This window comes from Brassica napus, chromosome C5 (assembly GCF_020379485.1).
Source record: "Brassica napus cultivar Da-Ae chromosome C5, Da-Ae, whole genome shotgun sequence".
NCBI classification, from domain to species: domain Eukaryota; kingdom Viridiplantae; phylum Streptophyta; class Magnoliopsida; order Brassicales; family Brassicaceae; genus Brassica; species Brassica napus.
Window position 1 is genome coordinate 14,982,894 of NC_063448.1, and position 17,630 is coordinate 15,000,523.

A 17,630-nucleotide genomic window follows, 5' to 3' on the forward strand; every position below is an offset into this window, starting at 1 on the left:
TAATCAGATAGAGAGAGGAGATAGATAATGCAAGTTGCCAAGTGTGGGACCATTTTAGTCACATGATTTAACTTAGTTAACAACTTTGAGTTATTAACACTGAGAGGCAGTTTCTATGTTTTTATTACAACATAAGGCAGTTTCAGCTATTGAGGTAGTTTTTTGTAACTAAAACCAAAAAGTTGTTAACTAAGTTAAATCATGTGACTAAAATGGTCTCACACTTGGCAACTTGCATTATCTATCTCCTCTCTCTATCTGATTATCATCTCGTTTTTCTTCTTCCTTTTAAAAAAATTTATTTGGGTTTTTTTTTTCTTTTACTTTGTAAATCAGAGTCCTTTCTGCAAATCATTCATTTTTATCATCATAATTTCATCTTCTCTTTTATTTTCTTTATCATCAACAAACTTTTTTTTATTGTAGATCTACAGATCTAAAAAATCAATGCAAACTTATCTGATTTCTCTCTTTTCGCTTCCCAGATATGTGATGAAGCGGAGATACATCGGATACAGTGGATCTTCTTTTATCATCACCATCAGATCACCTTCTCGGAGCTGCAAGAATACTCGTTCCGATTCGAGCTTCTCCGGCGCAGCTCTCGTTCATCGCGAAAGTCAATGAGCAACAATGGCCACTTTTGGTTTTATTTCACATTTGGTCCCTTGATTTTTGAGTATATTCATTTTTGCCCCAAAAGTTTCTGATTTGCAAATGTATCCCTTTCAAATTGACTCCTCACTTTTTAATTGTACCGACCAAACCTTCCATGATTACACAAACGAGTCCTTGAACTTCTGGAAGTTTCTATTTGGCTTTTAACTTTGCAAATTGCAGAAATAACCTCTTAATTTAGTGTACACTACCATATTTGTTGAACACATGTACACTACCATATTTGTTGTACACATGTACGTCACCAATCTTTAATGTACACATATACACTAACGAATGTACACAACTTTACAATATGTTAGACATCTAAAATGTATCTCAAACATATGTGTACGTGTAAATATCAGATAAAATATAATATGTATATTGTACACGTTAGGTCTTGTCATTAAAGAACATATGTAAATATACACGTGTACATTTTGAAGTTAATGTACACATGTACACTGAGCAGAATAAATAGGTTGTGCCTTTAATTGGAACCGAGCTTGGACATTTACTAGAGGTTTGAGGACAAAAAAATTGGTGTCTATATTTATTTTGTTGCAGTGTAATGTGTATGACATTTTGAGATGTTTTTGAATGTTTTTAGTATGTAATGTGAACAAGTAGAAATGACTCTTTATTTCTAAGTTAAACTTTTTGTATTGAAAATGTGATTTTCTTTGTGAACATATAAAACATGGTGATAGCAGTATAGTTATTTAACTAGTTGAATTCGTTGGCATTTTACTAATAAATAATTAAATGCTATATAACATTAGATTGTCTATATCATGGTCGTGTACATGAGGACATTGGGTAGTTAAGTTGATGTGTACACAAGTACATTGGGTGACTAAGTTGATGTGTACATAATTTCAGTGTGCATTTGTACATGGGATGGCGAAAAGAATCCAAATGTACATCGTGCAAACAATGTATACATTGTGCTAACACTATCTATATTTTTGTTAATATTATCGTGAATTTCAAAAGTCGTAGAAGCTTAATTCTTTAGATGGAAAACCTACAAAAAAGATGTATGTCAGAATCATCAACGTGTACACATATATTCATTGTTCACATGTACACTGTTTTATAAAAAGTTACATGTACATTGTTCATTTGTACACTAACTAGGTTTTAACATACTCAGTGGTTTGAATATTAGAACGGTCATATTGTCTAATAGAAACTGAAATCGTTTAGCATAAACATGAGCGATTCATTTGGGATTCCTGTGAAAAGTAAGTAATTCAAGACCTACAATATTTTATGATTTTAGTAGTTTTGAATATCTTGTTTTTGTTCATTTTAGTCATTTTAAATTACATTTTAGGTGAATATATTATATTTGTGTATTTATTTGCATATCATAGGAGGAAAATGCAGATTTAGAATTTTGGTAGTGAAATTAAGGAGAAATTTACGTTTAAATAATATTGGGGTCAAACTGAAATAGGACAAAAGTTGAAGGGTTGGACGTGCAAAAACACCAAAGTTAGCCATTGTTGCTCTTAAGCTTTTTGTGCCAGTTGGAGGACGCAATAAAAAGGAACGAAGGTTACAGCACAACGGAAAAAAAAGAGCTGAGATACAACAAAGATGACTGAGGCAAAGTGAGAACGTGACGAACCGAATTCAATCGTCGTGTGACACCACGAGGAAGATGAACACGGCAGCCTGGAGATCGAGTTTCGTTGAGGGCGGCCTGCGGTTTTCACTACAAGAAAACATAACCTTAACGAGGGCGGTTTTCCTCGTTATTTTGTCGTAAAAGAGGCTTTACGACGAAATAGCGAGGAAGCGCGTTTGCTCGTTACTCGTCCGTCGTAACACATATTTCCTCGCTAATTCGTCGTAACTTAGCGAGGAATATATTTCGTCGTAAAGACGAAGTAGGGCGATTCGTCGTAAAGACCACGTCAATATTCCACGCAAGGACGTCGCTACAATTCCTCGTAAATACCTCGAAATGAGTTCCTCGTAACCTACACGTAAATACCTTGAAAGAGTTTCCTCGCAAATACACGTAACAACCACGAAACGATTTCCTCGTTAAATACTCGTAAACTTTTCCTCGTTATTTCCTCGCAAATGTTTCCTCGTAAAATAGTCGTTAATTGTTTCTCGTCATTTCCTCGTAAGGTTTCCACGTAAAGAGGTCGTACATTAGCTACGAATTTACTTCGTTTTTATTATTTTTACAGAATTTAAAAATATAATTAAAAAATAATTAAAATTATTTAATTTAATAATAAATTAAAATTTAAAATAAAAATAAATCAATATGAAAATATTTTATATATAAATAAGTTTTGAATTTATATAATACAACAACCAAAAAAAAAACTAAGGGTCGTTCATCGCCCGGTAGAATTCATCACTCCTCCTCGTAACATCCGCCTCGTTATGTACATCGGATGACTCGCCTTGAATGGGATGTTGTTGTCGCATGTTCCTCAACATGGACTCCCATTCCGGATTTGTGGCCGCAATAACGTCCAAGAAACCCTCGACTCCACCCATACGAGATTTTGTCGCGGTCAACTCGTTACGCAGCTGAGCGGACTCTCTACGCAGCTCAGTGACTTCATCATCCCGTCGCTGACCATAAGACGATGTCGCTCTCGGAACATCGTTGACGGAACCAATACCCAACGTCCGTCCCTTTTTTTTAGGGACAACCTTAAAAACAAAAAATAAATATTGTAAGTAAAAATTTAAAGTTAAATTAAATGAATAATAAAAAATTAATTTTTTTGAAAATTTACCTCCTCGTAAATCTTATCCACGTCAAGTGTGGATAAGGTGACGGGTAATCCGTCGGTAGACTGCTGGGTCAGCTGAGTCTGGCGGTCTTCAACCCGAGCAACTACGTCGTTGTAGATTTGCTCGGACTTGCCATCTACAAATACGCCCGCCTTGTTCTTGTGGGTCCTCTCGTAAAGTTCCATAAGAGACGGGAGATGTCCCGTCTCTTTGGCCTAAAAAACAGTTAAGAAAGTTAGAATAAATTAATATATATATTAAAAAATTATTTAATAAAATATTTAATTACCATTTCCAAACGGACACCGGCGTGGGGTTTTTGGCCCGTAGTGTGAAGCATCGGCCCGTTCCCGTGCTCATCGACCGTGTTACGGGAGTTAGAGCAAGCCTGGGCGATTCTAATGGAATCAGGAAGGCGCCAATAACGGATGAGGCCATCCCACACATCCGTGGTGAGCTCAGCGGGTTTGCCACGCTCATACCCCTTCACGATCCAGTCACCCTTCCAGTTGGAGACCGTGTCCAACAAGCGAACTTTCGCCTTCGCGTTAAACTTCTTCCTCACCCTCTCAGTGATCCCCAAGGCCCAAGTATATTTTTGCTGTTGGAAAAATAAATTAACAATTAGTTTTTTAGAAAGTATATATATAAATCATGAAAAAATTAAAGTATATATAATTAATTAATAGAAACTTACAGCTTAAATTTTGAACCACGTATTTCTGACGTAGTGAGGCGTCTTACTCCAGTTTGGATGTGGCATGGAGAAGTAACCCTTGATCGTGTCGGTTACGTCCGATGCAAGACATCCGTCAACCCCCCACCTGGAAAATACAAATTTAAAATATAAATTATTTTTTAATGTTATAAAAGAAATTTAAACGAATTAAAAAAAATTAATGCAACATACCACAAAGTTCCGTCTGGTCGGTCTGGGTCGATGACTGGTAAACCTTATCTGCCTGGCAGACTGAGAATGTCCTCTACAGTGTACTGCGAGTAAGGAGCACTCGGAGGCACCATCAAATCAGGATGAATATCGGCGGCCATCGGAGGAGGCATCGGAGGAGGCACATGAGGAGCCGATGGTGCAGTAGAAGAAGTAGACCCAGAGACTCTCTGAGTGTACTGAGTCTCGGGGACAGTCTCCTGGCCCAAAGAACTGGGAGTGGAAGAAGAGGCCGGGTCTAAACGACTACCCGGCTCACCGAAGATCTCTCTGTAATGGGCAGTAAGTCTTCCTTTTCGAACCTGGGAAAAAAATTAAATTTTTAAAATTAACATCAACAATATATTTCCCAACATTATCCACATAATCAACACTAAACAACATAAAATCCGCAAACCTATCTAAATTCCCTATACTAACCACCTAATCTATCATAAACTAACCAAATTAGAGAGGAATCAGAGAGGCTTACCATTGCTACGAAATGGAGAGGAAGTAGAGAGGAAAGAAAGAGTGAGCGCTCGGGTGTATAAATAAGATTACATATCGTCGCAAATTCCTCGTAAGTTTACGACGAAATAGCGAGCAGTTACAAAGGCCCGTCTTTTTTTTACGAGGAAATTGCGAGGAATCACAAAGGCCCGTGTTTTTTTATACGAGGTATTAACGACGATTTACCTTACGAGGAATTAACGAGGCTTGCTTTCCTATAAATATACCCACAACTCTCACTCTCAAACCACACACAAACTCCCAAATCACACCTTATCTCAAATCACAATCCTCAAAAAAATCCTATTCAAATTATAAATATTTGAAAAAAATAGGAAAAGGAGAAGATATTAGAATTCATGTGGGCGAGACTTACGTATTATAATTGCTGGAAGTCTTGCCACATGTTAATCTGGTATTTCTCTCCTTTTCCTTTTTTTTTCAAGTTTGTACACTACGAGATATTTACGACGATTTGTACTTACGTGGAATTAACGGGTTTATGTATAAATCCGTATACGTGGTCTTTACTACGATTTCTGCTTACGTGGAATTAACGAGTGTTTTGTTTAAATCATTTTACGTGGTAGTTACGACGATTTCATCCTACGAGGACTTTACGACGATTTGTGCTTACGTGGAATTAACGAGTGTTATGTTTAAATCCCTAGAATCCGAAACCCGAAACCCGAAACCCAAACCCGAAACCCGAAACCCCAACCCCCAAACCCGAAACCCGAAACCCAAACCCCCATCTTTAATTTTCTACTTCATATATTCCAAACCCCATATTTAATTTTAAGTTTCGTCGTTATTTTTAACGAGTGTTATGGTTAAATCCCTAGAACCCGAAACCCGAAACCCGAAACCCAAAACCCGAAACCCGAAACCCGAAACCCGAAATCCAAAACCCGAAACCCCAAACCCCGAACCCCTAAACCCGAAACCCCAAACCCGAAACCAAAAACCCGAAACCCGAAACCCGAAATCCAAAACCCGGAACCCCAAAACCCGAAACCCCAAACCCCAAACCCGAAACCCGAAACCCGAAACCCGAAACCCGAAACCCGAAACCCGAAATCCAAAACCCAAAACCCCAAACCCCGAACCCCTAAACCCGAAACCCCAAACCCAAAACCTGAAACCCGAAATCCAAAACCCGGAACCCCAAAACCCGAAACCCCAAACCCCAAACCCCAAACCCCATATTCCTTATTTTCTACTTCATATATTCCAAACCCCATATTTATTTTTAGGTTTCGTCGTTATTTCCTCGTTGTATTACGTTATATTTACGAAGATTTCATCCTACGTGGTTTTTACGACGAATTCATCATACGTGGTATTTACTACGATTTAGTCCTACGTGGAATTAACGAGTCCTTCGTCGTTATTTACTCGTTGGAATACGAGGACTTTACGACGATTTAAGCTTACGTGGAATTAACGAGTGTTATGTTTAAATCCCTAGAATGCAAAACCCGAAACCCGAAACCCCAAACCCCATATTCCTTGTTTTCTACTTCATATATTTCAAACCCCATCTTTATTTCCATTCCAAACCACAATTCCCACATTTGCTTATTCATAAAACAAACTCCCACATTACCTTATTCATAAAACAAACCCCACATTATCTTATTCATAAAACAAACTCCCTCATCTTATTCATAAAACAAATACATCAATCGGATACATCGACATTCTCGTCATCACTAGAAACATCATCATTTTCATTAAACTCGTCTTCAACAGCTTCGTCTGTGGCATCATCGGTAAGATCTTCGTACTCGTGATTATGCGGATCAATGAGAAGGATATCATCAATTTCTTGTTCAGGTTCCTCAACTTCATTTATCTGTTCTTCTTGCAATGGTGGTTCTTCTCCACTGATGATTCGTCCTCGAGGTGTAACTTTGATTACTGCTAACCAATTTATACCTGAATCTCTCATCCGAGGGTATGGAAGGAAGCTAACTTGGTCTGCTTGTGAAGCTAAGATGAAAGGCTCGAATTTGTTGTACCTTCGTCCACCGTTGACATCAACTACACCGAATTTGTTAGACCGAACACCTCTGTTGACGACGGGGTCGAACCATTCACATTTGAAGAGGACGCATTTCAGCTTCAGTATCCCTGGAAATTCGACTTCAATAATCTCCGTCAAGATCCCGTAGAAATCTGTTTCCCCTTTCACACATATTCCATAGTTACTGGTCGCCCGTTGTCTACCATAGTCATATGTATGAAAAGTATAGCCTCGTGTGAAATACATCTGTGATGTGGTGACCTTTACAAGTGGAGATTGAATTACTTCGTGTAACCACTTAGGATAATCTGCATCGTCGTCGTCATAATCAACCTGCAAAAATAAAGAGAATGTTAATGAAATACAGATAATGTATGAAAAAAATTTTAGTTAATACCTGATTCCGCAACCACTTAATGAAGTGTTGATCTTTCCTTTTGTCTACGTCACTTGTGGATATACCAGGAAATGTTTCTTCGACTTGAGAAACAAATAGGCTGTAAAATCACATTTTATAGGAATGAATCTCTCGCAATTATACAATTAATTATACTTATATGTGTTTCGAAGTGTCAATATATGTTACCTTTCAAAATAACGAATCAATGGATCTTCGCAATTGAGTAGAATATAGGTGTGTGCACTATGAGCGTCTTGTTCACTCGACCACCAAACCTCTTTAGACTTCCCACCGAGTCGCCCAATCTGGCTAAAGATGTCTGGAACACCAGCAACTGCATATGTTGGCGCAACACCACCATCATCATATCTTCTTGGAGCTCTTCTCCGTGTACGTACTTTTGACGCAAAGTAGTACGATGTGAAGTGAGAAACTTCTTCCGTCAAACTTCCAGCAATTATAGAACCTTCAACTTTGGCGAGGTTCTTTGCTTTTCCCTTCAAATATTTCATGGCTCGCTCATACTGATACATCCATCCGTAATGTACAGGTCCACGAAGCAATGCCTCATATGGGAGGTGGACAGCTAGATGCTCCATGACGTCAAAAAATCCGGGAGGAAATATCTTCTCCAAGTTGCACAATAAGATGGGAATGTTCTCCTGAAGCTGTTCCACAACTTCTTCTTTAAGAGTGCGTGTGCTCAGATCCCTGAAAAATGCTCCAATGCCTTTTATATTCAAAAAAAAATTAAACACATTGTTAGTCATATATTATTTTGTAAATTATTGTGATATAATACACTACGTACCTGCAAGTGCTTCATGTACGTTTGTTGGAAGTAGCTCCGCAAATGCAAAGGGCAGTAGTCGTTGCATAAATACATGACAATCATGACTCTTCATCCCGGAGAACTTTTGACCCTTTTCAACACATCTAGAGAGATTCGAAACATACCCATCGGGGAACTTCACTTCTGATGCCACCCAGTTGAACAACACCGACTTTTTTTCTGAAGATAATCTGAATATCGGAACGGGAACTTGTCCATTGCTTTTAATATGTAACTCGCTTCTTGAGCAAATATCCGGCAAGTCCAACCTCGATTTTATGTTGTCTTTTGTCTTCCCTGGGACATTCAATATTGTATTCATGATGTTCTCAAAGAAATTCTTCTCTATATGCATCACATCGAGGTTGTGGCGCAGAAGAAGATCCTTCCAATATGGCAACTCCCAAAATATACTCTTCTTGTGCCAGTTGTGATGAACACCGTAAGAATCTGGCATATTACGAGGGACATGCCAATTACCACCCCAACGAACTGTTTCGTTAGCTCCGTAGTAGTCGATTTGCGCTTCAATTTGTTCTCCAGTTAGATATGGAGGAGGAGTGTCTCTCACAACCCTTTTGTGCCTAAACAAATTCTTGTTTCTTCGGTAAGGATGGCCAATGGGAAGAAATCGACGGTGACAATCAAACCAACTTGTCTTCCTACCATTCTTCAGTTGAAACGCATCTGTCGTTCCATTACAATATGGACAAGCTAATCTCCCATGTGTAGTCCATCCAGACAACATCCCATAGGCAGGAAAATCACTTATGGTCCACAAAAGCATCGCTCGCATCGTAAAATTCGTCTTCGTTGAACAGTCATACGTCCTCACCCCTGTTGACCACAAATCCTTCAACTCTTTTATCAGTGGTTGTAGGAAAACATCCAGGGACCTTTTTGGATGGTTCGGACCAGGTATTAATATGGTCAAGAATAGTAACTCCCGTTGCATGCACATCTCCGGTGGCAGGTTGTATGGAGTAAGAAAGACTGGCCACAATGAATATTGTCTCCCTGACATTCCGAACGGACTAAATCCATCTGTGCATAATCCGAGATACACATTCCGGATATTGCTAGCGAAATCTGGATGTACTTTGTTGAAATGTTTCCAGGCTCTTGCATCTGATGGATGAGTCATCTCACCATCCGTCTGAGTATGCTCGGCATGCCATCTCATCTTTCCAGCAGTCTGCTCTGATTGATACAATCTTTTCAATCTGTCTGTAATTGGTAGGTTCCTTTGGTACGGTACCCTATTACGTCCCCGTCCTTGCGGCTTGAATCGTGGCTTCTTGCAGAATCGACATTCTTCTAGCTTCTCATCATCTCCCCAATAGATCATGCAGTTGTCGATGCAAACATCTATCATCTCCGAAGGCAACCCAAGACTATAAACCAGTTTCTGAATCTCATAATAAGAATCAGCAGACACATTGTCTTCCGGCAAGTACTCTTTAAACAAGTCCGCCCATTCGTTCATGCAACTTTCAGGTAGATTGTGATCAGTTTTAATATTCATCATTCTAGCAGCTAACGACAATTTAGAGAGACCTTCTCTACAACCACTGTAAAGTGGTTGATTCGCCGCGTTTAACATTTCGTAAAACTTTTTTGCATCTATATTAGGTTCTTCATCTTCATCATGAGCTACGAATGCATCAGCTACCATATCATGAACCCTATCATAATCTACCATCTCCTCCTGATGGTAACTATGTTCATTATGCAAATGATGATCAACCGGTTCTTTTTCCTGAAAATTGCTATTACTACTACTAGCTTCATTCTGATCATAATTAAAACCTTCTCCATGTTGAAACCAGATATAGTAATTTGCCGTGAAACCTCTATTTATTAAATGCTTCCAAACATTTTCACGATTTGCCAGTTTCGAATTGTTGCATTTCCGACAAGAACAGAACATCTTACCACTTTCTTGGGCGAGCGGTGTTGAATCTGCTTGATGCATAAATATCTCCAGACCCGCAAGGTATTCTTTCGTCACTCTCCCGTTAGCATCTCTATGCATATACATCCACTTCCGCAACTCGTAAATAGTCCCGGAACCAGCCATTTTTTTTCTTTCACGTTTTTTGTTGTTGGTGTGTTTAAAATGATGTTCAAACATCCATATTTATAGGAAATTCGAATCTGGTAGTTGTAATTTTGATATGAAATTACGACGAAAATTAATTAGGTGGGCAAAAAAAACGTGTAACACCTATAAAGTTGGTGGATTCAAAAATTTCCTCGCTAAATACACATAAACTATTCCCTCGTAAATACCACGCAAAGTTTACGTCGTATTTACGAGGAAATAGTTTTTCCTCGTAAAATACTCGTAAAATTACATCCACTTTACGACGAAACAGTTTTGTCGTTACGTTACGAGGAAATAACGATGACTTTAGTTTTTCACGTAAATTCGTCGTAAACTCGACGCAAATTTACGAGGATTGTTTTTCCTCGTTAATTTTCGTCGTTAAGCATGTGTTTTCTTGTAGTATTTGAAGCAAGAACAGAGTACAAAGATGCGAGAAAACGTAAACGCCATGGTTGAAGCTTTAATTGATTACGTTGTTAACATACATCATCGATTATACCACCATCAGAGATATAGCTTGACATATCTCAAAAGATAGATTGAATCATGAAGATATTGATTAAATACATATTCTTTTTAAAAAAGATTCTGAAAAAACATGATTTATTTTACAAAAAAAAAGTAAAGAACTCAATAAGAGGAAAACGAAGAAGAAAGATATATGGGACCCACTTTATTTTTCTTGTTTGTTATGAAGATTTATGATTAAATCTTGTAGTTAGTCAGCGAGTAGTTATAAAATAAAACTAGTTAGTTTAGACAAAAAGAAGCTATTAGAATAAACTGTTTTGGTAGAAGAAAGTGTCTTATTTTATTATAGAAAACTCAAAACTGCCTTATAGTGTAATTATTTCAGCAAAATGAACCTAGTCTCATGTGTCTTCTTCTATTACAATAATTGCTCCCTTTTTTTCTCTCTATAAAAACAGCTATATTATATGGATTGTAAAGGCATTCACTCACACCATTCAGAAGTAACCTAGAGAAGCAAATCATTCGTAGAAAATGGCAGAGGTAGAAACGAAGCAAGAGACAAATGCTGCGACTGAGCCAGAGACACAGGCTGCGACTGAGCTAGAGACAAAGGCTGATAGTATGGTTGGAGAGATTTGGATAGGTGTTGATATCAAAGCTTCTGCAGAGAAGTTCCACCATATGTTCGCTAAAAGGCCACACCACGTGTCCAATGCCACCCCTCGCCACATTGGGGGAGTTGAGCTGCACGAGGGAGAGTGGGACAAAGTCGGAAGCATAGTCTTGTGGAACTACATTCATGGTAATTAATGACAAAATATTTTATATGTAAAGATATCTTCACGAAGATACAAATATTAGTTTTAACGTCAGCGATGAATGCAAGAAAACAATATTTTACTGTTTCACACCAAGCATATGGGTATGTCTTTGATGATAAAAACATTTAACATTTCATCTGTGAACGATTTTTGGGTGCAGAAGGAAAGCCAAAAGTAGCAAAAGATAGGATCGAAGCGGTGGATCCGGAGAAAAATCTGAGAAAGTTCAGGGTCTTAGAGGGAGATGTGTTGAAGGAGTACAAAACCTTCTAGATAACACTCCAAGTAATACTAAATTTTGTGACTCCTATTTCGATCGAGTTTTATTTTGGTTTTTCATCTGAGTCAATATTCTGAAATCTCTTAACAGGTAACACCAAAGCAAGGAGGATCCGGAAGTGTGGCGAGGTGGCACTTGGAGTATGAGAGGATTGATGAGAAGGTAGCTCATCCTGAAACTCTAATTCCATTCTTGGAATCAATGTCCAAAGAGATCGATGAACACCTACTGTCCACAGAGTAGAACGAAGACGTCCTTCTGCTTGTTTTTTTTTTGTAACATACTTCGGTTTGTTTAAAACCCTATATATGTATGTGGTACATGCATGTATATTCAGATTTCTGTATTATATGGAGTAGTAACGTATATGCTATGTTTTATCAAGTTTTTTTTTTTTTTTTTTTTAAAAGAATGTTTTATCAAGTTACAAGTTAGTTACATGTATCTTTCCCTTTTTTGTATGTTGTGTGACAAAATAAATAAAAATCATACTTATGCAGATTTTTTGGGTTTAAATCATACTTATGCTGTAATGCATACATTTTTTTTTGTTATGACTATATACATGGCATTTACAATAGACTGTGTCTCAGGATCTATTTTATTTCATTGAGAGACAAAATATTATAAGGGGAATTAATAATGTCGGAAGTATAATAATTTATTAATTTATAGAATTTACGAATTTATGTTTTTAGATTTTTATATTAGTTAAAACTTATAGATTTGAATTTTTTTCTCTTTTCATTAAATTATTTGATATGTTTTATGTGTGTTGATTCCGTATGATAAAATACAAATGTAATTTTATATTTAATTCAATGAATTAACAACAAAATAATGAAATAAAATAAAATTAAAGATGAAATCATTTAAAAAATAAAGTATTTTGTTATGTTTATATAAATATATATATATATATATATTAATTAATAATTATTAATTTAGTCATATTTTACACTATTCCGATTTGAAACATAAAAAAATATTAATTTATCAAATTATTAATTTATAATTTTAGTGAAATTATATATGTACCTAATATATTAAAATATTCTATGTCATATTTTACATTAGTCTAATTTGAAATATAAAAATTTATTAATTTATAGAGTTTTTAATGTAAACTTTAGAAGCGTTTGAATATCTTATAATGTCGTGATCGGTTAGATAAAATATTGATCAAATTTTACAAAAAAAAAATTGTTTGTTTTTGTTTACCGGTTTTGGAATAAATCTAAATTGTCTCTCAAATGGTTTTTTTTTATCGAAGAAAAACATTATTTCATCAGAGATTATATTTCTCGAGTATATCATTTATAAAATTTATTATAAAACTTGATCTAAACACAATTTCGACTGATCAAATGCATGTAATGCAAAAGCAAGAAGTGTTTGCAAGTGTTGTGAACTGAGACATGTTGAGTATAAAGACGATTGATGAGACGAATGCGGCTTACCCTAAAACTCTGTTTCAGTTTTTTGAATAATTACTATCCAAATAGATCAAATGAACACCTCTTGTCCAAGGAATAAATAGATTTGTACTGTTTCTTTTTGCATATGCAATTTCTAACCTTTTGAGTTAGCTACGAGCATATCGACACTGTCACCACATTTATTAAACTCAATACAAATCAGTTAACAGTTATGCTTATTTCATGTCTTCTTTCAACGATCCCTTGACCCTATGGAACACTGATCCACTCAATTTGAATCTCAACCTCACCGCTTTCGACATTTCTCAGCTTGAGAACCATGTCTTGGACGATCTTTCCATTACTGAACGCGATCCTGCTCTCTTGAGCCAGGCAATTGTCTGTGCTCGGCTTCACTCTCTTGACCTCGGTTCCATCAGGGAGGTCTTGAAGACCCATTGCTTGAATCTCAAGAAACGGCCTGATGTCTATTTCCGCATCTCCCATCTTGTCATGGGAAGTGAACGTATCTTTATCATAAACTTCCTGTAAGGGAAATACAAAAGAAACCATTCAGAAACTAATAAATTATATTTCAACACGATAAAGAAGTAACTCACGAGAATCACAGGTTGATTATGATCATTGAATGCAAGCGTCAGTTCATCGTTCCACTCAGGGTTACAGTTATTTTCCACACGATGAGTATTTAATGTCTGAACCAGATTCACAAAGAAAACAAGATATAACAAGAGTTCCTGACTGTTGTATGTAAGAGAGAAACAGAGTGTATTTGTGTGTACCTGAGAACCCATGGTTACAACGACGAAAGGGTCGCTGCTCTGAGAATCTCGACTAACAAGATTCATCCCTCTTTTCACTCGGATCCTAAGAAGTCCCACAAGATCCTCCATGTCTCCTCTGACAGAGCTTTCTCTTCCTCTGATCTGTTTCTTAAAAGAGCACGAGTTGCGGAAGAACGGTTAGGAGCAAGTTATGTTTGTGGCCTCTAAAGTCTGTGACTTTTTCTTTAACCTATGTCTTAGCAAGCATCTTCTGGAGCATCTTTTTGTCCTATACGGATCTTGTTAGTAGTAGTTGAATAGGCTTTCCTTTTGATGTAACATTTCAAAAAGGTATTTTGTATAAAGATAGAAAGTAATCTCATTTATATAAATCTAAAAGATATCAACTTCTATTTTGCATCTTCATGGTCCCTCCCAGGCCGACACTTTCTTAGGTAAGACATGTGTTAGTTTAGTCTATTGGTGGTATTCATGCTATCTTCGTGGATCATAAAAGAGTACAAGAGATAAAGCACCAAAAATATATAGAATCAATGTAGGCTTTCAGAGCCCCACAAGAATTATTCATCAAAACAATGTTCTGCCGAAAATAAAAGAGCATGATTAATGAGAGGTTCTTAGGGTGAAATTCTTGGCAGAATATAAGAACCCGTCTCTTAACTTTAAACTAAAAATGCTAAGAGCCGGCTCTTAAATAGGAGATTTAAGAGCCGGCTCTTAAATAGGAGATTTAAGAGCCGGCTCTTAGTTTTTTTTAGTTAAAAGTTAAGAGACAGATTCTTATATTCCGCTAAGAACCTCACCCTAAGAACCCCCCATTAATCATGCTCTAAAAAACCCAATTAAGTCAGAACATAACAAAAAAAAAGTGAGGGTTTAGATCATAAAAAATATCCCTCCAGGTCTATATATATACTCCTTCCGTTTTTTAATGTAAGTCGTTTTAGAATTGTGCACATAGATTAAGAAAATCATTAATTTTTTTATATTTTCTAAACAAAAACATCATTAATTATTTATCTAACCACAAATCAACCAATAATAAAATAGAAGGTATATTATCATTGGTCATATAACATTAAGTGTTAATAAATTTTACATAAAAAACCGAATACGTCATATAATTTGGAACATAAAAAATTTCTCTAAAATAATTTATATTAAAAAAACGGAGGGAGTATATATATGACTAAGAGTCTACAACAAGCGTGTCGCCAATGGTTGTGAAGTTACAACGATCCCAATCATTCTAGTTGATACGCACCCTAATACGTGAGGTTAAATTAATATATAAGAACAGATTACCTTAGGGTATACGGAAACTTATATAAGACTAGTGCGAATTGTGATACTAGACCAGTGACCTGAATTAATATATCATTTTGCTTCAATTTTATCAATTTAGTTATATCTTCCAATAATTTTTTAAAAACATTATCTTATCAATGGTTTCAAATTGCTAATTAATTAATTTTAAAAAAAATAATACCTTCATCCAGAAAATTGTCAACTTTCACGTACGTATATTACGCGTCTGCATGCAAAAGTATGCACAGAAGATGCTTAAAATATACCTGAACACGCGTTCAAGAGAAAAAAAGAAAGAAAAAAAAACGAATGACTCCAAAAATAACCGAAGCGACAACAGAACATAACAGTTATCTCTTAACATTAATCTCTTGATTTATATACACACCTCTCCTCTGACCAAGAATCACAAATTCGATTTTACTTTTTTTTCATCTTCTTCTTCATCCTCGGCTCCTCCTCTCAGATTCCTGCTTCTCGTTGCGATCGACGAATACCTAAATCTCTTTTCCTCGCTGATTTTGTTTCCATCTCTCTCTCTCTCTCTCTTTTTCTACGTTAAAATATTTTTCTTCGGTGAAGTTTTGTGAATGGTGGAACCTAATCCGATCTGCGATAACTCTAGGCTCTCCCTTCCAATCCAAAGGGCAAGCTTCTTCGTCCCTCTTTCTTCAGACTCTGTTTTCGCATTCGGATCTTGCAAAGAAGGCTGGTACTACCGTTGCCTTGGCATCGACCCGTGAAATTCTCCTTCCCGTTTGACATATATTTTTCTAGCGATTTTTTAATTACTTTTGAAAGATGTTGTACAAGCTGAAGAAGAGAGAGGTGGTTAAGGGAAACCGGATCTTGATCAGCGTTACGTTTCTTGGTAGCCCCGGTCCGATCCGGTTCGTTGCTAACGAAGGAGATCTGGTTGCTGCTGTGATCGACACTGCTCTTAAATGTTACGCTCGAGAAGGTCGGCTTCCCATTCTCGGATCCGACTTCAACGATTTTATTTTCTATTGTCCCATGGTTGGACCAGAAGGTGAGATCAATCTCATCCATTTACATATCCAATTGTTTTTTTTTTTTTTGTGATAGTGTTGAGTTTTTTTTTGTTTTTTTTAAATGTTTGTGCAGCTCTGAGTCCATGGGAAGCGATTGGGTCGTTGGGAGCGAGGAACTTCATGCTGTGTGAGAAGCCAGGGGAAAAGAAGAGGGTGGAGGAAGAAAATGGAAGATCGAGTTTTCCCATTAATGGAGCTAGAAAAAGAAGCTTTAGGGCTTGGATTAACAAATCTTTCAGTCTTAAAGTCACTACTCATTAGACTTCATCGTCTTATGTGTAACCTTGAATGCTCAAGATTATTGGTTTGTGTTTTTGTTATTTGATTTCTTGTTTTGAAAGAACGTTTTGTTGTTAATTCAAGTTTGAAACATTTGTCTTTAATTTGAATTCTAGTTTTGAACTTTTGATTGGTTTCTTGCATATGCCTCAGGAATACAATTTTTCAAGTTCTTTCTTTTGACCTTCTGAAAAATTAGTTTATATTACCGAAAATGTGAAGAAAACAAAAATTCAAAACTTTGGTTTAGGCGAAAATTATGGACTTGTCGGTGGTTACAATGTCATTATCTTATATTTTTTCATATCCAGCAGTTGACTGATTTATACATAGTATAATATCAATCAATGAATCGAAAATGTTAGTTGGTACATACTATATATGAAGAAATCAATCAACTATGTTATGTACTTTCATTTTTCAGTATTTTATAAAGACATTGTTATTCTAGTATTATATACTTCATCATCGAGATGTATCCTAATTTCAATAATTATAAACATATAATTTCCCCTTTAAATAGTCCGATTGATTCTTCTAATATAAACACCTAGTATTCATATTTTATGGGATTTAAGAGTCCCCGTCTCATATAAAAATGTAAAAACTGTTGGCAAATAATATCAAGTCAGACGTGTCCTTATGTGAATACATTTATCCAGTAGGTTTGGTCGGCCGATGGGTTAGGAAGTCGATCCTTCTTGACTCTTGCAAACACCTTGGGGCCATCTTAATATGACTTATTTCTAATGTTTTAATTTAGAAACGGGTTTTGTTTGATAATTTAATTTAATAAAAATCATAAAAGAATAAATCATTTTATTATAGTTTTATGATTGTTTTTTGCATATGTTTTTTGAGATTTATTTTATAATTAAAACTTGTTTTCAAATATAAGTTCAAGTTAATATTTGTATTTTATAATCATGGTGCATAGATGAATTGTTA

The 17,630-nt window shown here is 36.2% G+C and overlaps 3 protein-coding genes across 4 annotated transcripts; 2 read left to right on the forward strand and 1 right to left on the reverse strand.

Annotated features, from left to right (window-relative positions):
• Positions 1-11,094: 11,094 nt before the first annotated feature.
• On the forward strand, positions 11,095-12,156 carry LOC106401579 (MLP-like protein 31). The gene is made up of 3 exons (XM_048758965.1): positions 11,095-11,520; positions 11,700-11,824; positions 11,910-12,156. Exons 1-2 carry the CDS (start codon positions 11,250-11,252, stop codon positions 11,810-11,812), a joined length of 384 nt encoding a protein of 127 aa, XP_048614922.1. The 5' UTR covers positions 11,095-11,249; the 3' UTR covers positions 11,813-11,824; positions 11,910-12,156.
• A 1,165-nt stretch (positions 12,157-13,321) lies between these two features.
• On the reverse strand, positions 13,322-14,386 carry LOC106401580 (protein C2-DOMAIN ABA-RELATED 8). Of its 2 annotated transcripts, XM_013842118.3 has the most exons (3): positions 14,041-14,379; positions 13,858-13,953; positions 13,322-13,783 (listed from the first exon to the last, which is right to left on the reverse strand). In XM_013842118.3, exons 1-3 carry the CDS (start codon positions 14,149-14,151, stop codon positions 13,508-13,510), a joined length of 483 nt encoding a protein of 160 aa, XP_013697572.2. In that variant the 5' UTR covers positions 14,152-14,379; the 3' UTR covers positions 13,322-13,507. The 2 variants fall into 2 exon arrangements, with proteins under 2 accessions (XP_013697572.2, XP_022559365.1); XM_022703644.2 differs by lacking the exon at positions 13,858-13,953 and having other exon boundaries at positions 14,041-14,386.
• Positions 14,387-15,677: 1,291 nt separating this feature from the next.
• Positions 15,678-16,807, forward strand: BNAC05G50380D (uncharacterized protein At4g22758). Its single transcript, XM_013842120.3, has 2 exons — positions 15,678-16,381; positions 16,477-16,807. The coding sequence occupies exons 1-2, from the start codon at positions 16,153-16,155 to the stop codon at positions 16,662-16,664; spliced, it is 417 nt and encodes a 138-aa protein (XP_013697574.2). The 5' UTR covers positions 15,678-16,152; the 3' UTR covers positions 16,665-16,807.
• The last annotated feature ends 823 nt before the right edge of the window (positions 16,808-17,630 follow it).